Source organism: Pelodiscus sinensis, chromosome 7, assembly GCF_049634645.1.
Source record: "Pelodiscus sinensis isolate JC-2024 chromosome 7, ASM4963464v1, whole genome shotgun sequence".
Lineage (NCBI taxonomy): Eukaryota > Metazoa > Chordata > Testudines > Trionychidae > Pelodiscus > Pelodiscus sinensis.
Genome location: NC_134717.1, coordinates 43165247 through 43191884, shown reverse-complemented (window position 1 = coordinate 43191884; position 26638 = coordinate 43165247). Strand labels below are relative to the sequence as shown.

At 40.7% G+C, this 26638-nt stretch overlaps 1 protein-coding gene across 7 annotated transcripts in view; it reads left to right on the top strand.

The window, feature by feature from the left end:
* Window positions 1-26638, top strand: part of OLA1 (Obg like ATPase 1) — a 215301-nt gene that overhangs the window by 112633 nt on the left and 76030 nt on the right. For all 7 annotated transcript variants that reach the window (XM_075933649.1, XM_006116487.4, XM_075933646.1 and 4 more), the window contains 3 exons: window positions 2131-2306; window positions 21763-21843; window positions 22120-22217. In XM_075933649.1, coding sequence (XP_075789764.1) covers window positions 2131-2306; window positions 21763-21843; window positions 22120-22217 — 355 coding nt within the window. The remainder of the gene's footprint in view (window positions 1-2130; window positions 2307-21762; window positions 21844-22119; window positions 22218-26638) is intronic.

The window sequence follows — 26638 nt, the reverse complement described above, 5'->3', positions numbered from 1 at the left end:
CATTATTTCTGATGCCTCTAGGGGCAGGGCAGTTTTGGAATATGTTGTATTACTGGATTCCAGGCAACTATCCCATCATAAAAATGCTGTTTGAGATTAACTTCAGCTGCACGACACACAGGGACCGTCACTCAAAAGAGGGGTATTCATCTGTTAGTAATTTGACTTCAAGATGTGTTGTCCCTATGCTCTCCGTCCTTGCTGCTTGCTTTCAACTTCTGGGAACATGCGATAGAGAAGGGATTAAAATGAAGGCAGTCTGTCAGTCCTTTTATTCTCTCTTGATGCAGAGTATGCAGAGAGCAGGGATGCATGTATGGTCCACAGGGGCATGCTAAAGAAAATACCTTTGGTCCTGGACATATGTAGCACATGCACAAATTAAAGTGTAATACACCTAGCAGTACATATCTCGAACAATAGAAGTTATTACAAAATGAGTGATTCATTTTTAGTAACACTTATGTTCATATCCAGACATATTGCTAAGTTTGGTGTATTTCTAAGTGGTTTTTGGTTGACTTTTAGTTTTAGGGAGCTAAGTGATATTCTTTAGAGAATTTGAGAAGAAAGTGTTTCCATGGCTTCTGTTGGCATTTTCTACAATGTCAGAATGGTTTTGATATTGGTGTATCTTCATTTATTCCATCTGTAAGCTACACTCCTGTTGTACCTAAAAAGCTTAGATGTTCTTATGTGTTTAATGACATTTATTTAAACTGTAATATTTTTATGATAAAACCACTCATTTCAGTAAGTAAAAGTGAAAATGTTGAAATGTGATTGTAGAAAACAATTATATTATCTATCTAGCAATTGTGAAGTATTGCTTTTAGGGTAGAAAATATCTTGCCCTAAATTTGGTGCAATAGAAGTTCGTTGGTTTATTCCTTTACAGCCATATTCACATACCATAATTCAGTAATATTCAAATGTATATTAGTTTTATTTTTCAGGGTGTATCTTTTTAAATTTCTTTGCAAATCCCTTAGTACAAGTCATTACTTAGTGAGGCCATTACAATGGAATTGATACATGAATATTTCACAATATTTTTCCATGTTTAAAATCTTTTTTTAGGTTTAGTTCAGTTTGTGATGCTATTCCTTATCTGATAATTTAAGAGTAAATCCAGTTGAATTATGTTGCCACATTATGTCTTCAAAAGGGCATAAAGTCAGTACACATACTTGAGTAATATCTGGGTTTTTTACCCTTATGTTTCCAGTTGGCAATTTGAAATTATGGCTTCAGCTGCACTTTAAATATGTGATAATAGATGTGTTTCTAATAAGGGCCAGCACCATTTTGTTCAGATGCTGTGAATGGTTGTCATTCATATTTGACAAATGCACCATCATCCGCTTCTTTGATGGCCTACGAAAAACCATACCCTCAAATCAGGGCGATGAAATTAGCTGCTGTGTAAATTGTGTGTCTGAGTGGTTCATTATCTAATCACCGTCAGAACCAGAGTGATAAAGTAGATTGAAGCAGGGAAGAGGTCTGCCAGATTATTTCAGGCCTTTTTCTAAGCCCTGTTTCCCTTGGAAACCTTAGACAATGTAGTTCAGAACTTCAAAATTCTTTGACTAGAACTTCATATATATATTTGATGAATAAAACTTGGGGCTAGTGTTAGGGTGACTGTTTAGATGGTCTCTTTAATTCATTCTTCAAACCACCATTAAATATTTTAATTACTAAAAAGGTATTTCGAATGTGGCTACCATTTTACTGCTGTTGGCTGTTTTTAAGTAAAAATGGCTCCAACTTTAAGAGTTCTTAAATTCATCCCTATTCAGGAAAGCACTTGAGCATGTGTTATTATGAACTTTTATGAATTGGGGCTGGTATGATGACTGTTTTGTATGTGTTTCTGTAGCATTTTGAAATAACGGGGAAACCACACTAGTTGTTAATGACTTACTAAGCACTTTAAGTGTTAGTGTTGTATATGAACATATTAAATATTGTGCCAAATATTGTAGCCACCAGTTTTGCACTGGAAGAGAGAGAGTGAGTCTATTTTTTCATCTCTTTACTTTTTATGTCTGATTATTATGCTATTGTTAATGTTATATTATCTATTTTGATTTAATACTTAATTTAAGTGTTCTTTTGTCCTAGGGTCATTTGAAAATGATGATATCACTCATGTTGAAGGAAGTGTAGATCCTGTCCGTGACATTGAAATAATACATGAAGAACTTAGACTTAAAGATGAGGAAATGATCATTCCAATTATAGACAAATTAGAAAAAGTAGCTGTGAGAGGAGGGGACAAGAAATTGAAACCTGAATATGTAAGTAAAAAGCGTACTGCTTACATGTATTGTTTCCTGTACTGGTATGTCTATATTTGTATTCACACTTTTAAAAATCTATATAATGTAAATAGGATCTTTCTACATTATTTTAAAATTATTATTGCTACAAAGACTGTTAGGTTAAAATCATTAAAATGAGCTGCATTTTCTGTTAATAACATAGGGTTATACGGAGAACACTAGATGGACACCATTTAAACTACTTTGATATAACTCAATCTAATCTTGTTCCAAATGGGAAATGATACTGACTGTAGTACAAAGTGAAATCTCATACCTGCCTAGCTATCCCAGCTCCTGCCTCTGTGTACATGGTACGGGATAAACTTCCTGAATCTGGGACCAGAGGGCCCTGTGCTGGAGAGTGACATCTAGTCCATTGCACCTGAGCCTGGCAGCAGCAGGCCAGTAGCCGAGTGACAGTGAGGCTGAAGTGGAGCCAGGCAGGGAATGACAGTGGGCTAGGAGGCTGGTGGCAGGGGACCTCCCCATATCTGGCAGATTCTGTTATTGGGGACCAGTCAGGCCCCAAGGGTACTGGACCTGGGAAGTCCAACCTGTACTACGAAGTCTCATCTTAGATGCAGATAGCCTGTCATCTATAAGTAGGGTGACATTCCCATTTATAAATCAGTAATATAGATGGTTATAACCTGGTCAGACTTCTTCATTGCAGAGCTCAGCACATGATCTTCACAGCTAAGCACTAAAAGACTAAAAAGCCCCCCAGAGTTTGAAATTAAAGTTTGTACAAAACCAGTGTACAAATTCTTATGCTGTGATATTCCCTGTGTATTGTGACTAGAATCAGTTGTTTGCTTGGTTCCTCGTGATCTCTTAGAGAGAGGGACCCATAGTGGGAGCATTCTTGTTGAGTATGCTAGCTTGAATTGAACATGTGTAGAGCATTGTGGGGGTACCACATCATGTCCATCCTGTATTGGGGAAGGAGAATCTCCCACAGTTCTGATAATAGACTATTTCACATTTGCCTGCAATTTCTAGGGGCAGGTCAAAGCAGTAGCACAGCCTGGCCTAGTTATGCTCTTTTTTTCTGGCCCACTGCCAGATTTTGTGCAGTCAAGTAGCAGTTCCCTTTGCTCCTGACTTTTCTCTAATAGCCTTTTATTTTATTCATTTTTTCAGGTACTAGAGAGCAGTCTGTCTTTATTCCTCCTCCCTCTTTCCAGGATCAGTTAGTGCAGAGGTCAGCTATCTTTTCAAACCAAAGAGCCAAACTACATCCAAAATTCAGAACAAGTGGTCAACAGAGAGCTGTATAAGAATGTCCATTTGCATCACTGACAATATACAACATAACATTATTGATAATTGACATGATTAATAATAGCATAAATGAAACATTGGACTTCTGCTGTTGCATCTTTTTACACATTTCTTTGAAGTTTATATCATACCTTGTCATTCAGGTGCATGCACGCATTCAAGCTACATGAGTAATTACAAGATTTTAAAATTTTGATTTTTTTTTTCATTTTAATTTAAATGGTTGCATGAATTTTGGGAATGTCAAGAGAGCCATATTTGGTTGCCTTCTGAGCAATATTTGGCTCTAGAGCCATAGGTTGTAGATCCATGAGTTAGTGATTAGTGCAGTAGGCAAAGCCATCTGGAGTTGACAATGTTGTGCCTACTTGCTGTACTCTCCCCATTCTTCCTCCCCCCTCTCTCTTCCCCCCAATATGTCAGAGCTGTCATTCAGATGTCACGGTAAATCTAAGTATTGTCAGCTTGTGCAGGCTCTTTGGAGGGTGAATTGTGCCTTAGCCTTTTCACAGTCAGCTGACGGTTGTGCTGCTAGGCCATAGTGCTGTAAGTAGAATAGATATGTTGGGTCTTCCTCCTCTATGCCTCAGGAAGCTGAGGCTCCAGCATAGAAAACCCCATATGAAGTTGCAGAGTAAAGATGAGGATTTCAGCCAACCAGTCAATCTTGGGGAGAGCAGCAGGGCTTGTACTCAACTCCCTTTCTTGACAGCTCTGACAGGAAATTCTGGCCATGAGATTCTATTTCCCGGGCAGGAGGAATGGGAGCCCAGGTGGTGGAATACAGAGGAAGAGTTATTCCATAAAACAAGGCTTGAGTTATTGCATAAAACAAACCATAAAAGACCATGCTCTAGCCACTGATGAAAAGCAGGCACTGATGAAAAGCAGGCCAAAAAGGCTAAAGAAAGTCTAAAAGGGGAAAGAAAAGGTACAAAAATTCCTCTGATTCAGATAACCTCTTCCTCTTCTCAGCTGCGGATTTAGGGCAGGGTGAGTGGGACGTGTCAAAGGGGGGCCCCCGCGGCACACTCATCTGCCCCTGCCTCTTCTACCATTCATGATCTGAACAGGAACATAAAATATTCAAGAGTGTGTTTTCCCCCCATGAGATATTTGAAATGGGACAAGGTTAAAGGCTATAACAGCTTTGCAAAACAAGAACAACAGTGTCATGGGTGGCTGACCATAAAGCCATGAACATTTGATTTTTTTTGTCTACACTTAAGAAAATTTCCTTAGCAACAACATTTGTTGGCAAATGCTACAGGTCTCCATCTCAGCAAGCCTGGAGCCACAAACCTGGAAGGGGTCAGTACTCACTGCAAACAAATACTGTGCTCAGTCATCTAAATTTACAGATTCTTTCTCCTCTTGGAGAAAAACTAGGTAAAATATTTACAGAAAATTCTGCCAATCCAAAATAGTAGTCGTCCTCTTTCTCCTCACTCAGGGCTTTAAGGAGGGACTATAAGCCCAGCATTAGGCAGAAATGCTTTGTCCATTTTTATCACCCCCCCCCCCCCCAAATAAAAGAACAGAGGAAAGATAATAGGTATATCCTGTCAATCCTTGGAACTGGGGATAGTGTCAAAAACCCAGAAGTGGTTCCATTGACTGTAAGAGTCCACTGTGATGATGAACAAATGTGCTGTGTCTCAGTTGGGAGTCTAAAGACAGAATTTTGAGTTTCTCAGAAGAATGGTCCATATTGATCAGATAGATGGGCAAGAGAAGTAGTATTTTGTAGATATTCCCTTAAACTAAGAGCCCCATTTAATACCTCTCCACCCAATCCTCCATCTCAATCTACCCTGTCACATGTGAGCTGGTGTTAAATGAAATATCTTATTTCCTAGATAAGGAACAATGGAAGGAGTTCCCTCAGAAAAAAGATTTAGGTTTATAGTTTCGTATTGCTAACCATCAAGTTTGCAGATACAATGATTAGATTTATGGGACAATGGAAAAATTTGCAGAAATCCTGTCTACAGATTCTTGCACAGAATTTTCTGCACTAGTAGAAGAGGACATTGGTTTCTGTGCATACCTGCAAGCTGCTTTGGATGCGGCAGATACAGCATTGTGCACCATGGCTTGAGTTGTGGCCATGAGTTGTTCTTTCTGGATGCAGGTCTCTGGCTTCCTGTATGAGGTTCAACAGACAATCCAGGCAACCCTTTGAGGGTTATTCTTTTTCTGAGAAGACTTGATACTTGCCTGTACAGGCAGTCCCCGGGTTACGTACAAGATAGGGACTGTAGGTTTGTTCTTAAGTTGAATCTGTATGTAAGTCGGAACTGGCATCCAGATTCAACCGCTGCTGAAACTGATCAGTTTCAACAGCGGCTGAATCTGGACGCCAGTTCCGACTTACATACAGATTCAACTTAAGAACCCCAGGCGTCCCCAAGTCAGCTGCTGCTGAAACTGATCAGCAGCTGATTCCAGGAAGCCCGGGGCAGCGCAGCTCTGCCTCAGGCTTCCTGTAGTCAGCGCTGGTCAGTTTCAGCAGCGGCTGACTTGGGGACGCCTGGGGCAGAGCAGCTCGGGTGCTGCTGGGTTGGTCCAGTAGCGCGGCCGCTCCTCGGCGCTACTGGACCAACCCAGCAGCACCCCAGTTGCTCTGCCCCAGGCGTCCTGATTCAGCCGCTGCTGAAACTGATCAGTGGCTGAATCAGGACTCCTGGGGAAGAGCAGCTGGGGTGCTGCCGGGTTGGTCCAGTAGCGCCAAGGAGCGGTGCCGTGGGACCAACCGGCAGCACCCCACCTGCTCTACCACAGTCCCCGGGCTTTGCTCCACGTCTCCCTGGTCAGCTGGGGGGGGGGGGGGGGGGCACTAGCTGCGTGTCCCCCCCCCCCCCCCCCCCCAGCAGACCAGGGAGACGTGGAGCACCCGGGCCGGACCGCGGCGCTTCCAGATCAGCGCCGCGGTCTGGCCCGGGTCCTCCGTGGCTTTGCTCAGCGTCTCCCTGGTCTGCAGACCAGCTGGAAGCGCCGCGGGTCCGATCCGGGTCCTCCGCCGCTTTGCTCCGCGTCTCCCTGGTCTGCTGGCTCCCCCAGCAGACCAGGGAGACGGGGAGCAGCTTTTCTCGCCCCAGGCGTCCCGCCGCTCCAGTCTTCCGGGGCGAGAAAATCCCCGTTCGTAACTGCGGATCCGACATAAGTCGGATCCGCGTAACTTGGGGACTACCTGTATAGCCTTAAGGACTTGAGTCACCCTGGAATCCCTGGTCCTCCACATTCCTGATAAACAGTGGAGGTGCTTTAGACCCCAGCCCCCACCAAGGAATTGGTTCCAGGATTATGCAGGAGTAGGTATTTGAAGAAGAGATCTTCTCTCCTCTGGCCAGTGCAAACTCTGCTCCAGCCAGAAACTAGCCTTAGAATCATATAATACTAGAACTAGAAGGGGCTTCGAGACCATACAATCTAGTCCCCTGCCCAGTCAGGACCAAGCACCATCTAGATTATCTTTGATACATTTATCTAACCTGCTCTTAAACATCTCCAGTGACGGAGATTCCACAACCTCCCTAGGCAATTTAAGCCCATTGCTTCTTGTCCTATAATCAGATGCCAAGGAGAACAATCAATTTCACACAAACAGAATGGGAAGTGACTGTCTAGGAAGGAGTATTGCTGAAAGGGATCTATGGTTTGTAGTGGATCACAAGCTAAATGAGTCAACAGTGTGATACTGTTGCAAGAAAAAAGTAAACATGATTCTGGAATGCATTACCAGGAGTATTGTGAGCAAGACACGAGAAGTCATTCTTACGCTCTACTCTGTGCTGGTTAGGCCTCAGTTGGAATATTGTGTCCAGTTCTAGGCACCACATTTCAAGAAAGATGTGGAGAAATTGGTGAAGATGCAGAGAAGAGCAACAAAAATGATTAAAGGTCTAGAAAACATGACCTGTGAGGGAAGACTCAAAGAACTGGGCTTGTTTAATTTAGAAAAGAGAAGTCTGAGAGGGGACATGATAGCAGTTTTCAGATATCTAAAAGGGTGTTCCAAAGAGGCGCGAGAGAAATTATTCCTTCCAAAGTGGCATACTTAGTATTTTGTCCTTATTGCATTTTTCATCCTACTTACCTCAGACCATTTCTCAAGTTTGTCCAGATCATTTTGAATTATGACCCTATCCTCCAAAGCAGTTGCAACCCTTCCCAGCTTGGTAACATCTTCAGACTTAATAAGCATAATTTCTATGCCAATATTAAATAGTTGATGAACATATTGCACAGAACCAATCCCAAAACTGACCTCTGTGGAACCCCACTTGTTAACCCTTCCATCATGACCGTGAACTGCTAACCATTCTCAGAGAGTAGTTTTTAATCACACAATCTCACATGACTCTTATCAATAAACCAGGGAAATACAACCTAGATGAGGTTACTATAAAGGTATGCGCATAATTGTATCAAATGCTTTACTAAAGTCTAGGTATACTATGTCCACTGTTTCCCCCTTATCCACGAGACTTTTTATCCTGTCGGAGAAAGCTATCAGGTTGGTTTGACATGATTTGTTCTTCACTTACCTTCCAGATGTTTGTAGATGGATTCCTTAAAGATTTGCTCTATTATATTTCCTGGCATAGAAGTTAAGGTGACTGGTCTGTAGCTTTTCCTGGATTATTCTTATTTTCCTTTTTATAGATGGGCATTATATTTGCCCTTTTCCAGTCTTTTGAAATATCTCCAGACTTCCATGACTTTTCAAAGATGATAGCTAATGGCTCTCATACCTCCTCTAGCAGCTCCTTGAGTATTCTAGGATGCATTTCATTGGGCCTTGGTGACTTGAAGACATTTAACTTAAGTAATTTTATCTTGTTCTTTTCCTATTTTAACTTCTAAACCTACCCCATTTCCACTAGCATTCACTGTTGTACATCTAGTCACCACTAGCCTTGTTGGTGGAAACCAAAACAAATAAGTCATTAAAGCACCTCTGCCATTTTCACTTTTTCTGTTATTTCTCCTCTTCACTGAACAGTGGGTCTACACTGTCCTTGGTCTTCCTCTTTCTTCTAATATATTTGTAGATTGTTTTCTTGTTACCCTTTATGTCTCTAACAAATTGAGCTCATTTTGTACCTTTGCTTTTCTAATCTTGACCCCACATACTTGTGTTATTTGCTTATATTTATTCTTTGTAATTTGACCTGGCTTCCCCTTTTTATATGACTTCTTTTTATTTTTAGATCATGTACGATCTCCTGGTTAAGCCAGGATGGTCTCTTGCCGTACTTCCTCTCTTTCCTACGCAGTGGAATAGTTTGCTCTTGGGCCCTTAATTATGTCCCTTTAAAAAACTGCCAGTTGTCTTCCATTGTTTTTCCTCTTAGTCTTGCTTCCAATGGGAACTTACCCTACCTGTTTTCTGAGTTTACTAAAGTCTGTGTTCCTGAAATCCATTGTCTTTATTTTTCTGTTCTCCCTTCTACCATTCTTTAGAAAAATGAACTCTATGATTTAATCATCACTTTCATCCAGCCTGCCTTCCTCTTTCAAATTCTAAACCAATTTCTCCCTGTTTTCTAAAATCAAATCTAGAACTGCTTCCCCCCAATAGCTTTCTCCACCTTCTGAAATAAAAAATGGTCTCCTATGCATTCCAAGAACTTATTGGATAATCTGTGCCCTGCTGTGTTAGTTTTCTAACAGATGTCTGTATAGTTGAAGTTCCTCATCACCACCAAGTCCTGTGCTTTGGATTTTTTTATTTTTTAAAAAGCCTCATCCACCTCTTCTGTCTGGGTAGGTGGTCTGTAATAGACCCCTATCATGACATCACCCTTTTAACCTAACCGAAAGACTCTCAACACGTTTGTCTCCTACGTCCATCTCTACCTCAGTCCAAGTGTATACATTTTTAATATATAAGGCAGCACCTCCTCCCTTTTTTCTTTGTCTGCCCTTTCTGAGCAAGCTGTAACTTTCTGTATTCCAACCATGCATATTATCCCACCAAGTCTCTGTAAGACTAAGTATGTCACCGTTGAGTTTTACTAGTACTTCAAGTTCTTCTTTTTTATTCCCCATACTACTTGCATTTGTATACAGACAACTAAGATACTGTTTTAATTTTGCCCTCCAGTTCTGCTCTTCCTCTCCTTTATCTCTGCTTTCATAGCCTATGCCTTTTGAAGGTGCTTCCTAGGATGACGACACTGGTGCAAAGACTGGCTACATCCTGCTTTAGCTTTTCATCCTGATTATCCCCTTTCTACCTTGTGGGGACCCATAGTGGGGACCCGCATGAACCACTGGATGCTCCGGACAGTGGAGAGGGGATGTTTACTCCAATTCTCTGCTGTTCTCACCCTTCCACTACCTTTCCTCGTGCCTCTTCAGGGACCTTTCAACTCTTATCAACAGGAGGTGCACCTGCTTCTCTTGCTAGGTGCAGGGGAAGAAGTTCCTCAGGAGTAGAACAGCTTCTGTGCCCATTATTTACTAATACCGAGAGCTAAAGGTGGACTCAGGCCCATCTAAAACTTGGAAGAGCTTGACAAGTTCATGAAGAAACTCATATTCTTCATAGTCTTCTTGGCCTGCAACATATGTTCTTTGGATTCAGGGACTGATATTTCACCCTCTACATGAAGGGCGCATATGTTTATATAGGAATCTCACCATCCTATAGAAAATACCTCAGGTTTATTGTGGACAACAACCGTTTCTAGTTTACAGACCTCTTGTTTGGCCTGTCAGTGATGCTGCGAGTATTTACCAAATACATGGCAGTTGTCCTGTTTCTACACAGTCATGGGGTACCAGTGTTCCCATACCTTGATGGCTGGATGATCCAGGGTCACTCCAGAGTTCAAGTAGAGGCACAAGTTGGATTCATTAGAACAATGTTTGACAAACCCTGTCTTCTCCTGAACCTGGGGAAGTCAACTCTATCCCATATCCTCCATTCCATCTAATGTCAAGGGTCCTATTAAAGATACAGTGAGGGTATGTCTACACTACAAAGTTAGTTCGAACTAACTTTCATAGGCGCTCCACTAGCGCTCCATTAGTTCGAATTTAATTCGAACTAACGGAGCGCTTAGTTCGAACTAGGAAAACCTCATTTTACGAGGTTTAAGCCTAGTTCGAACTAGCTAGTTCGAATTAAGGGGTGTGTAGCCCCTTAATTCGAACTAGTGGGAGGCTAGCCCTCCCCAGGTTTCCCTGGTGGCCACTCTGGCCAACACCAGGGAAATTCTTCTGCCCCCCCTCCCAGCCCCGGACTCCTTAAAGGGGCACGGGCTGGCTACGGTGCCCGTGCCAGGTGCAAGCCTGCAGCACCCAGCCAGCAGACCCTGCACCTGGCATGGATCGAGCCACCCACCCGATGCCCCCCAGCCCTCCCCCTCTTCCCGGGACCAGGCTGGCGACTCCCGGGAGCATGCCCGGGACCGCAAGAGGCGGGCACCCGCCTGGGCTAGTGCAGACATCGTGGACCTTGTCCACGATCTCCGCACTAGGCACAGGAAAGTGGCCGTCTAGGGCAGGAGAGCTGCCAGCCTGGCCACCCAGGAGCAGGTTTGCATGAAAATCAAGGTGGTCCACTGAGACCCCCGACCTTGAGCTCTGAGCTTACAATGGCCGTACTGGGTCAGACCAAAGGTCCATCTAACCCAGTAGCCTGTCTGCTGACAGCGGCCAACCCTAGGGACCCTGGAGGGGATGGACCGAAGACAGTGACCAAGCCATTTGTCTCGTGCCATCCCTCTCCAGCCTTCCACAAACCTTGGGCAGGGACACCACTCCTACCCCCTGGCTAATAGCACTCCATGGACCCAACCTCCATGACTTGATCTCACTTCCCTTTAAACTCTGTTCTAGTTCTAGCCTTCACAGCCTCATGCAGCAAGGAGTTCCACAGGTTGACTCTTTGCTTTGTGAAGAAGAACTTTCTGTTATTAGTTTGAAGCCTGCTACCCATTCCTTTCCTTTGGTGTCCTCTAGTCCTTGTTTATGGGACCTAATGAAGAACTTTTCTGTATGCACCCTCTCCACCCAACTCCTGCTTTTAGAGATCTCTATCCTGTCCCCCCTCCGTCTCCTCTTTTCTAAGCTGAAAAGTCCCAATCTCTTTAGCCTCTCTTCATATGGGACCTGTTCCCAACCCCTGATCATTTTAGTTGCCCTCCCCTCTCCCAGCCTCTCTCTTCCCCTCTCCCACCTCCTTTTCCCAGTCTCCCCCAGTTTTGTTCAATAAAGACAGATTCCATTTTTGACCACAATTGTCCTTTATTTTGTACATCAAGAAGAGGGGCTAGGGAAGGGTAAATGGAAGGAGGTGAGGGAGGAATGGGGTACGCGCCCCCGATGGGGAGGACTGGGCTGGCTCTGCGGGCTTCTGGGGGTGGAAGCTCTCCTGCAGCCCCCTAATTGCCCCCTCTCCCCAGATGGCAGCCTGCGGCAAGTGCAGCCGGTCTGATGGCCGAGTGTTGTAATGTGCCCAGTGTGGGTACTCCGGGCACTCGAAGCCAGGACTGCTTTGCAAGCGGGGCACCCCTGAGAACTGTCTGTCTGGGTGGGGGTCGGGACCCTTTAAGCACAGCCCTCGGCTAGCCTGAGACAGCATCTCCACGCTCTAAGTCCTCCTCTGATGCCCTGCCGGCACTGCTTCCGGCCATCCTTAAGCCTGGTTCAGGGTTAGCAAAACGCTAATTTGAACTAGTTTTTTAGTCTGGATCCGTTAGTTTGAATTAGCTTAGTTCGAATTAACTAATTTGAACTAAGTTAGTTCGAATTAACGTTGTAGTGTATACGTACCCTGAGAGAGCATGAAAGTCATATTGATTGCCCCTTCCTGGCTGAGGCAAGTGTAGTACCCAATATATTTTCTCTGTCGCCAAGCTTGGTTCCTTCATGGATGCAACACTTCAAAAGCAAATGCTCTGGAGGAGGTGAAAAGTATTACTGAACAACTGGATATCTATGGCTCATTGCACTTACGTGCAAAGGAGGAAGCACTTCCAAAGTTGCTGCAATTCCAATCAAGTGGCTCCTAAACCTCCCCTCCTCCCCCCCCCCCCCCCCAATCCTAGATTATGTCCTAAACCTCACAAGAGCAAGTCTCTCTCAGCTCACTTAAAGTACATCTGCTGGCCATAACCACATTCCACCATCAAGTCCGCATATACTCATTACTCGCCATCCGATGATATGCACGTTTCTCAAGAGTATGGAAGCCCTTTCAAGCATTTTGTAAGACTACAATCTCGAACATGGGACATCAGTTTGGTTCTGAAAACTTTAACTAGACCACCCTTTGAATCTGTGGCCACTTAGTCCCTTCTGTACCTGTCCATGAAAATCTTATTTTTCCTTCCGAGTGATTGTTCATGTCGATTCCAATTCAAGTGTACATGGCCATGTGCACGAACATCGGAAATGTCCCCAAGAAGCTTCTGTAGGGTCAGCTGTGGAGACCCCTAGAGTGGCACCGCTATATCAGCACATGTATACTGCTGCAGACCCTACCATCCGTCAGTTCCTCCTTACCGTCGGTGGCGATGCTTAGCAAGTGCCTCGTCCGTAGTGGTAGCTCTCAGTTTTTTCCCTGGTCTTCACTTTTTGTCCATGATAAGGATCTTCATGCAAATAAAAGGACAGTGGGCAAGTGCTCAAGCATTCAGCCCCCTTCTTCCCCCCAGGGCATTCCTGATGCCCTAGGCTTTAAAGTGTGTGCAGCTTGCAAATGCCATATGCCCAACAACACATGCCTTCGCTGCCTGGGTGAAGAACATTGCACCAAAAAAAAGCTGGCTCTTGGGGTGTAGAGGAGACAGAGCCTCAGTGGTCCGGGACCTGGCATGAGCCGAGACTGCTCAGTCTCGACTCACGTCGGGTCCCAGACCTACCCCTGCTGCAGCTCTACCTTCTAAATGTAATAAGAGCCAAGCAGCTTTTACTATATTTAAAAGGCAGAACCGCAGCAGTCTCACCAGCTGGCATGAACTGGGACTGCTCAGTTCCGGCATCGCCAGCTCTGGGAGCCACTCGCTCTATGTCTCTGCATTTTAAATGTAGTAAGAACTTGGTGGCTCTTCCTACATTTAAAATGCAGAGTCACAGCGGTCCCGGAGCCAGTGAGAGCCTGGCCTATTCAGTCCTGGCTCTCACCAGTTCCTGTAGCTACCCCTACGGCAGAGTTCCTCCCCTTATTTACTAATTGTGTAGTTGATAGTAATTGTATCGACTACACAATTAGCCAAATACCCATTTCTTAACATTCTTAGTCCACACTAGCACTTTTGTCTGTAAAACTTATGTTTGTCAGGATGTTTTTTTCCCCCACATACCCGACCAACAAAAGGTTTGTTAGCAAAAGTGCTAGACAAAGCTTTAAGCAATGTTACATCTCATTAAATACATAGCATGTTCTACTAAACTCTATTTTTTAATATTAACCTTTTTTCAAACACTTGTAAAGTTTAACAGATGTTTTACAAGACATCTTGTTTAAACATGGTTTATTAGAAAACTTTCTCATGTTGTTTTACTTCTTTAAACCAGTGGGTCTTTGCCATCCAAAACCAAACCAAATCAAAAAAATAATTTCACAATACAAAAATGAGGGAGCAGTGCCTGAAACTGAATGAAAAGTTCCATAGGCACTAGGGATGTGAACCACTAGTCGCTCCTCTCCCCTCCCCCTGCTGCCTCTATCAGAAAGGGGAAGAGGAAGGGGGGCTTCAAAGTAGCAGCACCGGATGGAGCCTGGGGTCTGCCTCTTGGAAACACCACGTGCTGCCCAGGGTCCCCAGCTGGTCTGGGCTGCACGCAGCGTTTCAAAGTGGCAGCGCTGCATGGAGCCCGGGGTCAGTTGGGGACTGTCCCACTGACCCCAGGCTCCATGCAGCGCTGCTATTTTGAATGCTGCGGGGAGCATGGGGCCAGCGGGGGACTGCTTGTGTCTCCCGCTGGCCCCATGCTCCTGGCAGTGCTTTTATCTTTGAAGTGTAGCAACAGCCCTAGGGCTGTTGCTACACTTCAAAGGCGGAGGAACCCTTACTGACTAATTGAATAGTCAATGAAAATTGCATCAACTGTTTGATTAGCCAGTTATTAAAATTTACATCCCTAATAGGCGCAGCCATAGTTGGGAAGATTTTTTTACCCACTAAACTAGTTATCTTAACCAATATGATGAGCTGGAATACATGGAATGATTTCAGAAGTAAACAGTTCAATAATCACTTACCTGACACATCTAAACTTGAATAGTGCAATCTTTTTTCAGGGTTTGAAAATATTTAATGTTTATGAAAGGCCAGAAGGGGCAAATTATGATGATTCTGACCATAATACAGCCATAAGACCTCCATTAATTACTTCCTGCTTTGAGTCCAATAATTGAAGTTAAACTAGAACATATCTTCTAGAATAACATCCAGTTTCGCTTTAAAGATGTCCCGTTATGGAGAATTCACCATAACCCTAAAAAGATTCTACCAGGGTTCAATCACTCTAATTGGTAAACCTTATTTGTAATCTGACTTCAGTTTCTAACCACTGGATATAGTTAACTTTATGTGCTAATCAAAGAGACTTGTATTATCTAATTTCCATTTCCTTTGTAGATGGTCATCAAGTCACCCTTGACTATTCTAATTTGAAAAGATTTAGCTCCAGGGTTCCCTCTGAGCTGCACGCCTGCACAGCTATGCACAAAAGATTTTTAGGCCCACCCACCTACAGCACTCACCATCCTGTTTCTCTCTCTCTGACTGATGCTACACATCCGAACAAGCAAAAGTCAAAACTCACTCCGCTCACAGGTGGGAGATCTTAAAGGGATTACTGTTTAGCTCCTTAGGTCTTTTACCTAAATTCATATTTTACAGAGTCTTAATCATTCTTGTGGCTTTTCTCTGAACCCTGTCCAATGTATTAACATCTTTCTTGAACTGCGAACACACGAACTGGACTTAGTATTCCATTAGTGGTCCTGCCAATGCCAAACAGTAACTTAACCTTCAGACTGTGGTGTGATAGTCCCCCATTTTCACATGCAAGGATTATGTTTATCCTTGTTACTTGAGCTCATGTTCACCTGATTATTCACATAGTCTCTCAAGACTTTATCCTGGGAAGCAGTGACCGAGTCCCCCATCTTATAAATATGACCTACATTCTTTGTTTCTAGATCAAAAGCATATTTGGTTGTGCCCAGATAACTAAATGATCCAGATGTCTCTATATCAGTGACCTGACCTCTTTGTTATGTACTGTTTCCACAGTCTGTGTTATCTTCAAACTTTATCAGTAATGGTTCTGTTTTCTTCCAGGTCATTGGTGAAAATGCTAAATAGTATAGGGTTAAGAATCAGTCTACTTTTGACATCATTGAAAACACACCAACTTGATGACTATTTCAAAATGTCATGTGGCCTCAAATCTGATGTTTCACAGAAATCTGTGTATAATTACACCAATGCGATTACTTTTATCCATTTATCAAGAGACCTGCCACCCAGAATCCAAAATTCAAGAGAAACAACTCTTAAGATTTGAGCTGTTCACTGTAGTTTTCTACATAGAAGCTAACATGATCATTGTCAGTTCCACTGATGTACACAGAATTCTGACCAGCAGCAATGAAATTGAGCATGTATTATCAATTTCATTTTTGCTGCTGCTTGGGAAACCTGAGTAGCAGGATGATGGTTTTCCTGAAGATTTAAAAACCTTGGTAAGAATCTGACAAGATCATTGCAATAGCATTTAAAGGAAGCTGAAACCTTGATGAGATCACACCATGTTCACGAGAACTGGCTGTTACTGATCTATTTCAGAATTCCAAGCATTTTAGAGGAGTGAAAATCTGTGGCACTCTGAACATTTGAATAAAATGTTGCATTACTCAAATACACTTCAGTGAAAATATAGTATATGTTACTTTTTGTGCTACAGTAGCATCAGTCACTAAAACTGTCTGTCACTGTAGTCAGAAAGACAACATTGCTTCACTTAGACTTTCAAATATGACCTGAAATGTAATCTTCACAACTGCAACACCCCATACCCCTGTGATAACTTATATTCTCCAGAAATTAATTACATGCCTTTTTAATTTCCAAAAGGAAGCTTCCCATTCTCCAGTGCCAAGTAGACAAGTGAATTTTTCTAGCAAGGGTTTAGTCCTTGATGCTGTACAAAGTATTTGGCACTCAGAGATAATACTACTTTCAACCACCCAAAGGATTTAGCAGTGTATGCACATGTACACATGCTTTTTTCCCTTACCATGACAGTATCTGATGAAGTTTATCAAGACATTCTGTGAATTAATAGGTGTGAGTGTGTTAATTCACAATATTATAAATTACTGAGTTTTATTGGGTTCAGCATTCAACTCCTTATTAAAAATCTTTGAAGTGGTTGCTGGTTGTCCTGGAGGACATGAAAATAAATTATTGGTCAATATTTGGCACTTCAGATATAGGTGGGTGGGTAGGTGGGGGTGTGTGTGTGTGTGTGTGTGTGTGTGCGCGTGTGTATATGTGTATGTGTATATATATAGAGAGAGATTCTAAAAATGTTATCAAAAGCGCCATTTTATTGTGGGAAGTAAGAATGTGTATCTGTTTGTTGTGGCCCAAACAAGAAATACTGTATACACATATGGAGCAGGAAGAAAGAGGTCATTCCTTCAGTGAAAGTGTTTCATCAAACTAGAAACTGTATAGACCACTGATAAAACAAACTAGTTCATCTGTTTTGTATTTCAGTTTAGAATAATGCTAAGTTAACTAAGAGGATGATTAACATTAACCTACAAATACTTTTTATCAACTGTGATGATTGCTAGTTTAAAATGTTTAGGCCTGAAAAAAAGCAATGAATAAAACTAAACAGCTAATGACATAGAAGATTAAATATAATCTGAAAAACACTAGCTAGCTTTTTAACACTTATTATTGTGATCTGACTTTTAGAATGCCTGTTCAGCAGGTGTGCAAGAAATGTGAAAATAATTGTCTTCATAACTCATCACACACCCTGCCATGCTTGTCATTGAAGGATCAAATTCTCTCATATCTAACCTGGGCTCTAGCATGCGTGCTAGTGAACTACAGATGTTAAATTGCAGTTATCTAACTAATCGTGTAGTTGATACAATTTGTCCCAACTCTCACTGGCGCCAGGAACCACCTGCACTGCGCCTCTGCATTTTAAATGTAGTAAGAGCCTCCAGGCTTTTACTACATTTAAAGTGCAGAGGCGCAGTATCCTGGACCAGCGTGAGATGGGACTGCTTGGTCTTGGCTTGTGCTGAGTCCAGCTGCCCCTGTTTGTGGTGGCCAGCCCTGTCCTCCATGAACAGGGGCTGCTTGGCAGCACTAGACCCTCTCCACAGGAGTGCCCAACTCCCTGCTGGAGGGGCTGCTACTGGAGCAGCCTTCCCTATCCCTCCCTGCTGCTTCTGATACAGGTGTGGGGGGGGGGGGGGGGGCAAAGGAGGCGGGTGGCACCTAAGAGAGAATGCTGGAGGGAACTGGCTTCTAAGATGGATCCCCCAATACTGGCTCCTGTTCCCTCAGGAGGGGGGAGGAAGCGAGTAGTCAATACTCCAGTTGACTTACATCCTTATAGTGATAGAAATGTAGCCGTGTTAGTCTGGGGTAGCTGAAGCAAAATGCAGGACAATGTAGCACTTTAAAGACTAACAAGAAAAACCAGTTTCTTGGCATTTTAACCAGAAAGGACACTCCCTCAATGACTTAACCACCTGCATTCTGCTACAAAGACCTTTTACATCTGCACTTGAAAGAGAATCCTCTGAACTGTCATTCATGTTAAAATTCGACACTCCGGGAAGGAATGAACAAATACGCAAACTATCTTACCCATTACCAAGATAGCTTCCCCAATTATCACCTCTAATACCATTAGCTCACAGATGTCCCACTCTCCCCACCTCTAATATCATCAATTCATAGACACTTACCTTCCTTCCTCCTCCCCTCCCCCCGCATTCCCCTCCTGTTCTGAAATGTGATTTGTCCTTTTCATATGTGTTCATTTTTTTAATTGTATCCTTTGGTATATATGGCTGTGACTATTTTCTTCCACTATTTGATCTGAGGAAGTGGGTCTGGCCCACGAAAGCTCATCATCTAATAAACCATCTTGTTAGTCTTTAAAGTGCTACATTGTCCTGCATTTTGCTTTAGCTACATCTTTATAGTGAACCTTAATTTATCTACATTTTTTCTAAATTTGCAGACTACCTGCTTTACTTGATACTTAGTACAACTACTTGAATACTGCATCAGTGAGAATATAAATTTGAATGGTATGAAAGCGATAACATCCCTTCTTCATAAAAATTTTCTGAGATCAGAGAGAGAAATGTCACATTTGTTTTATTTCTATATAGTTATCTGCTGCTCCATTATTCTCTGTGTAAAATAAATTGCCTTCCAATTTACATAACTATATATAATGTAGGGAACTCTTATTAAGAATTGTCTGTCTTTAAATTAGATTAAGTTCATTTAGTTTTCTAACTGTTCCTATAGGCCAACAATTTCAAATTTAACTGCCTAAAATTAGGAACATAATCTGAGCCCCTCTGAAAAATCACACACAAATCAAAATTAAGACACGTAATTGAGGTAGTGCTTTTTAAAAGTTATATAGTGTCTCTTCTGTGTTTTTCTGTTACTTTTTCTAGATTAGAGAGGGATCTGTAGAATGTTTACCTTTGAGAGGTCAAAACTACTTTGTTTCACTTGTATTTAAAGTTATCTGGAGGTTCTAATCCATTTACTCATCCTTGACCTTTGTGTGTCGTCTTGGGATAATTAGGGGCAGATCAGAAATAAACTGAGTATACAAATGTTGATAGCACACACCCTCATTCATGTGCAGGCAAGTTAAAAAACTTAGCTAATTGGTCCCAAAGGACTTGTGTGGCTGTCTGGAAAATGCTATGTCAAGAGAAGTCTAATTTGAATCTAATTTTTCAGTTCTTTATCTCAATTTTGAGTGCCCCAATTATTGAGATATAATATGTTGCTACTAGGAAATACTGTAATGTCAAAATCCTTTGATGGGTTTTATAAGTATATTCAAAATGAGAAATAGTGCTAGCAAAAGGGTCCTTCTCTAGTTAACAGGATTGGTTGAGAAGCTAATGATTTTTTGAACAAAGTAAAAACTACGAAGTAGCGCTTTCGGCTTATAGTTTATATAAAGTATATTTCCTTATATATTTTATTGATTGATCAAAAATGAAATACACGTAGGGCTAAAGGATAAGATGGTACTATGTTTTCTTCGTGTATAATGTTGTTGCATGTCTCTACATAAGCTGTTCTGGCCACTCATCATAGTAACCAGCTGGGCCATTTCACCTGCTGGAGCCATTAAAGAGGACTCTCTCCCCCTAGATTAATCCCCTCCGACATTAGTTTTTTGCTCTGACAACTGGAGCAGGCATTCAGAATTTGCAGGTGGCCAGTGTGACACACATAATTGCCTACAATTTTAGGCAATGAATAAAAATGGTCTACATTACTTGTCAAAGGTTGTATATGCAGTGCCAAGTGAGATCTATGGGAAGCCTTTTAGGGTTTAAAGAACAGTTAATAGCAAGGCACAGTGCTTTTTTAATCATAATGCATTTGTAATATAGCACTTTGATCTTCTCCTTGTAGGAAATGGTGTTACATTAGCCACTTTTAAACATTTATAAGTGAAATTCAGTTATAGGAGAGTAAAAGTGATTATTCTTAGTCAGAACATGTTAGATTTCATTAAAAGTTTTCTGTTTGCCCCTTCCTTCTTAAAATCTGTGGGGAGTCTAGTCCTGAAGGGTTTCAAATCAGTATCTAAACATTTAGAAATATCTTTTCCTTGTTTTTCCCCAAGGCAACTGAAAGATTGGGAAAAGATGGTATACTAAATAGTGGGGCTATTTATAGCTGGTTTATAAATCTATTTAACCTACATATCAGTAAGAGTAAATATTTTGTGTACCAAAGAAACATTTTGGGAATAGAATTTTGTATATTAAATATCTAATTGTGTACCATATCAGTTATAACTTTGAATGAATTCATGAATTTAAAGCATGCCATAAATTATCTACCACAAAAAATAGATGACTCTAAAATGCACTACTCCTAGAAGAGCCAAGTTTGACCTTTCAGACCCAAGAGCCTTTTATTAACACCTGCCTGTAAGGAGAACCTTGCCACACGCAGCTTTCAGATTCAGAACCACAAAACTGATGAGGAAAGGCTTGAAGGGTTCAGTTTGTGTCACTTGCTGTTTGCCGTTTCCATTTCACAGATGATTAATCTTTCTGTGAAGAAAGGCCAGAGAAACAAAGCACATTGGGCTCTTCCTGTAGTTACTCCTTCTGAATGCACACTAGCTTGCTAACTAAAAGGCCTTTAGATTTCCTGCAGAGAGAGATGTTCTGAAAGTGAATGCAGCTGGTTGGAGGTCACTAGTGCAAGGCTCTTGCCATTGTGTAATGGAGGCTTTGGCAGGTTTCATTTTTGAGGGGAGGGAGAAGGTGTTGGCAAAAAAATTAATGCAGAATAAAAAGGGTTTTGGACGTTGGAATTAATTTCTTGAAGGGTGGATCATCAATAATAGGCTCAATTTCTTTTGCTAACAATTTAAAAAAAAATATATATATATATATACTCACTCTGTTTTATCCTCCCCCACCTAGTCCCCTTGCTAACTAGCGTGTTTATATTGTATGTGGTCTCACCCACTGGATACTGAAATGTTACATCTTACTGAGTTTGAAAAGCAATCTAAAATGCCCTTGGATTTTTACATAGATTTTATGATCTTTACTAATTTGGGGAGGGATGCTTCTAAAATACTGTGTACTTAACTTTCTAATTGTAGGTGTTAACACTCTCTGCATTGCTTTTTAGTGACTTGTTTAAAATGGTAATATATTGTTAGCTTCTGAGATTAGATTTGAATTCATTTTCTTGTCTTCTTTAAGGAATGTTACCTAATTTTTAATTTGAGTATGCATTGTGTATTTGGCATGAATGTTTTGTGTATGGAAAATAATTGTCTGGTATCCAGCTGAGTTTGTTCTTCATCTGCTTTAATGACTTTGTTTCTTCTTAATCCTGCATAGGATATAATGTGTAAAATCAAAACCTGGGTAATAGATGAAAAGAAACATGTGCGCTTCTATCATGATTGGAATGACAAAGAGGTAGGCTTTATCCCATGCATTGACTCTTAATATTTCTACCTTTATACTATTTTCACTTTAAAACCATTTAAATAAAAAAAAAAAACCTTGAAATTTTTAGGTTATTGAATTGAATATTAAATGTGTTCAGTAGATTTATCAAAATATATATTACTTGAAGCAGTTATTTGTCCTTTAAGTAATACAATGAATAATAAAAAAACTCTGTTTGAAAATATTGTTTTACAGTAGTTTCATTCTGTTTTTAAGATTCTGCCTCTATATCCTCATTTTTAGATTGATGTATTGAACAAATACTTGTTTTTGACTTCAAAACCAATGATTTACTTGGTTAACCTCTCGGAAAAAGATTACCTTCGATGTAAAAACAAATGGTGAGTTGGCTTAAGTTTAATATATAAAATTCACATAAGTCTTTCACATTTCTCAATGATGCATACTTCAAACTATTAGACATAAAGATTACTCTTATTGTCCTTAATATACAATCAATATCTTTTTATATTTATATCTCCCTAAATGTTCTGCCTGAATGCAGTGGTGATAAAAATGCCCCTAATGAATTTACAAAACAGAAGCAAATCCTTTATGTTCAATTTTTACATAAACTTAATAACTGAAGAAAATAAATCAGTTTTTAAAATGTACTCAATCTGGTTAGAAACCATTACTTTCCAATAAAATTGACTTTTTAAACCATATTTAACCCTGGTTATTCATATAATTTCTTTTCATTTCTTATGTGTGGAAAGAATAAAACTTTAGTAATGCATCAGATTTTTTTATTGTACATTAATTTAATATTTAACATTTCGGTAATACACATCCATTTGCATTTTAGAGCCAGTGGTGCTTGGCATTAATAGTTGTGCATATAAACACAAAAAAAGACATTTTACAATTTCCTTGTAGTTGGTAGGCCTACTCTCACAACCCTTATTCTTAGAAGGAATCATATTTCACGTAAGCAGTTTTTTTTATCTGCACACACAATTTATACTCATATTTTTGTTGGTGTCAATAAAATGACTTGGTGGATAATAGTTCATATGTTACTTGTGAATTATAGAATAAAGCTCTTTATCAGGCACACAGTGCATTGGATGAAGATCCAGTTGCAACATGGTGAAAATACTTTGGGTTTCCGTTGTTGAAAAGCATAGTGCATTAGCTTGTTCTCAAAAATAGCAGTTGAGGTAGACAAATTGGTTTGGAGAGGAGAGACAGATTAAATATTACATTATAAGGAGGAATAAATGATAGTATTCTTCAAAAATTTTCAAAGTATATAGTTTACAAATCTTTAAAACACTTTAATTGTGAGATCTTTAAGGGGCTTTGGAATATAAATGTATGAATGTGAACAGAAATATCTGTTAAGTCATTCAAACAAATAAAAACTATCTGAAGGAAAATATCTGAATTTTCCTAAAATATACCTCCTGTTTCTCCCTGTACTTCATTAAGTACTTAGATGCACATGGTTTCAATTTTCCATTAAAAATTCTCATTTCCATATGATATCAAAGAGCGAGAAGGCTTTAAACTGAAAAATAAACATTCATAGACTGGAAGCCAAAACAATAATTAATGTCAGATGGTTAACGCCAATAAATCATTAGAATAAATTCTCTAAAATTACTGCAACTAAAACTGTCCTGTTGCTACTACTAAATGAGATTTGTATTTATGATAAGAAATTAAAGGTAATCTTTCTAAATTTTTTTTTTAAACACAGATTTAAAATTGAGACTTGGAAGATAATATGATAGCTAGCCTTAAATTTCTCCATATTTGATCAGACTTTGTTTTAAATAAGTTAATTCTTGCTGGTAAATTTTGTAAATCTGACAATGAATGCATGAAAAATGGTTATAGTCAGGAAGTAATTTTTATAAATGTATTACCTGACAGTGCAGTAATTCTTAACTATCCTAATTTAAGTGCAACCTAATTTAAGTGCAAATGTTTAAGGTTTTCTGAGGACTTGCTATGACAGTTCAGACAAAGTTTATTTGAAACTGAATGAGTCAGTTTCCTTTCCAAAAGAGATTTTTCACACCTATATTAGGATGATTGCAGGTAGAGTTCATTGGCTCTAATTATACAGTAAATACCATGTCTAGATTCTAATGGTAAACAAACAACTTGTGATAAGGCAGTCTGATGTAGCTGTTGCCAGACATCCCTTGTTTGTTTGTTTTTTGTTTTGTTTGTTTGTTTGTTTTAGACCAATTGTTGTGGTGGTATGGTTCCAGCCAATTGAAAGCAAACCGTTGTATAAATTACAATTTTTAGTTTGTAAAAATCTGGACATTTGAATTGGGAAGTCATATAATGAATTGATTTAACTGTTTTAAGCACAACTAATGATTTAGGTTTTTAAAAAATTCCAGCTCTCATGAATGTTAGTGTAATTGTAGCTGAAAGATCAAAGCCTGGGTAGCTGAGTGATGTTCCAGAAGAGAATTTACCACATAGCCATTTTCAGTACAGTTTGTGCCGCCTGCTGTTCCTATTTTCCCTCAAGCTAGCCATTGACTACCCCCTGTGCATCCCTGCTCGTAAAAAATGATTGAGGAAGTATTTGTCATGTATTTATGAGTGGGAAACATTGTGTGATAGGGAATGGCATCTATTGGAGCCAGAAAGATTGCCATTTTCCTTCACTGAAGCATTCTTATAGGTTTAAATCCACAGTTTTGAAACATAGCTTTTGTGTTAAAGTGCAGAATAAATTTTTACTGTGAAGGATGCTAACGGTAGGTTTTGTCATTTATGTCAGCGCAAAACAGATGCAAATAATTAGAGTATATTTTACTATGAGGTGTCTTTTAATTTGAAATGTTTGTGTTTGTATGTGTTCATGTTGTAAATCTGAGCTATGTTTGCATTAGTTGCTCAACTAGCAAAAAAATTTTTGGAATATAATTTGCATTGTAACAGTTTTAAGGTTAATGCAGGAAATCAAATAGGAGGCAGAGGATTTTGATTATAGCTACAAGAGGAAAGCTAAAATTATCTTTGTTTTAGTAGGTTATTCCTTTCAGAATTAAAGATAATTTTAACTGCTAATTTAAAATTTATTTAAATCCAGGTGGTGTAATGTTATTTCTCAATCTTACAGAAGAAGAAAACACAGTGAAAGATAAGACAATTGTCTGTGTGAGTAGGTGTATTGACCTTTTGAAAGATGCATGGAATGGCTCCAAGCAGCTACTCATTGGTTTTAACAGTGTTGAATTAGTCATTCAGTTGATTTATGATTAAGACTTAACCCTTGAAGAGAAGCTGCTATGAGAACTGTTAGTTGCAATTGTATTATGATCAGATGACCATAAATATGAAGTTGTATAAAGAAATCCACTGAACCCATTTTAAATACATATTGCTATTTTAAATGAACAATTGGAGTTATTTAAAACCCTTTTAAATTCTTAATAAGTATAAACTTAACACTTTCTTAACATCTATTTTTACATCAAAGTACACTAATTCAACGTATTAATTTTCAGTTAAAGCTGCCTAACAATCTACAAAATGTAAAGCAAACATAGGACATTAGAGTTGTCAAACCTTCATCAGTCTTGGCATATATGTTGCTCCAGGAGGGTCAAACATAGTATCCATTTATAAGGTATGTTGAACAAAGTAATATGAGAATGTACTTTGTTCTGTGTTGATTTTGATGTTTGATATGTTTCCTCACACTTAGTATTGATAGTGTATGTGTATTTTTTAGGAGTCGAACTTCATTTTCTACCAAGTAAAGTTCTTCTTCGAGTGATCCCCGTGGGTGCTCCACTCTAGGTGTCGGGCTCATCCCGGCACCGCTGATCGGAGGCTTTTCGTAGCTGTAGTCGGCCGGACCACACATGTGCGGCAGGCTCTGTGTACCGTTTCTCCAGTCATGCGGTCTGGCCCCTTCGCCAGTTCCTTTAAACCGTCCTAGGTTGCTGATGGAGATCTCAGTCTCTCCTCAGAGGCAGCTCCTTTCAATAGAAAAGTTAAAAATTTTCATTAGTTTTCTTCAGGTTATAGTTAGCGTTAGTTAGGTAGTTAGTTTAAAAAAAATTTAAAGTTTGACGTAGTTAGTTAAGGATACTGTTATTTCTAGTTTATCTACTGTTTTAAAACCGGGACATTCAAAATGCCCGGTTCACCGGGTTTTAAGAAATGTTCTTTGTGCAAAGACCCCATGCCGGCGTCCGATGGCCACAACGCATGCATACGCTGCTTGGGGGAGTCCCATGTGCCAAGCAAATGTGCTCACTGTTCCAAATTAAAGGCCAGGGCACGTAGGGACAGGGACATGAGGCTGAAGCTCATCCTATTTGATAAGGCTCTGCAGCCTTCTGAAATGCCTCAAGGAGGTCCCTCTATGGAGCACAGGAGGAGGTCTTCACCGCTGAGCAGGTCGGCTCAAAAGAAAGGGAAAGAAGTCTCCCCGGCGCGATGCCTGACCGCGGCCCCTCTATCTAGAATCAGTGAGGGTGACCAGCCGGGTATGGGTTATCACCTCCGGAACGGGTTATCAGCCCGCGAAACAAAAATCACACAGGCATAAGTCTGTGGGGTGTTCCTCTTCCGTGCTGGTGCCGTCAACCACCGTTAAGGCGGGAAAGAAATCGGCACCGCTGATTCAAGGGCGGCAGCCTATGAGAGTGCCTGACCCTACAACCTCGGCACCGACGGTGCAGAAGCACGGGAGGCACAATACGGCACTGCAGCCGGCACCGCTTCAACCAGCGGCACCGACAGAGCAGGCGGCACCGGGGCACCGAACGCCCACGGC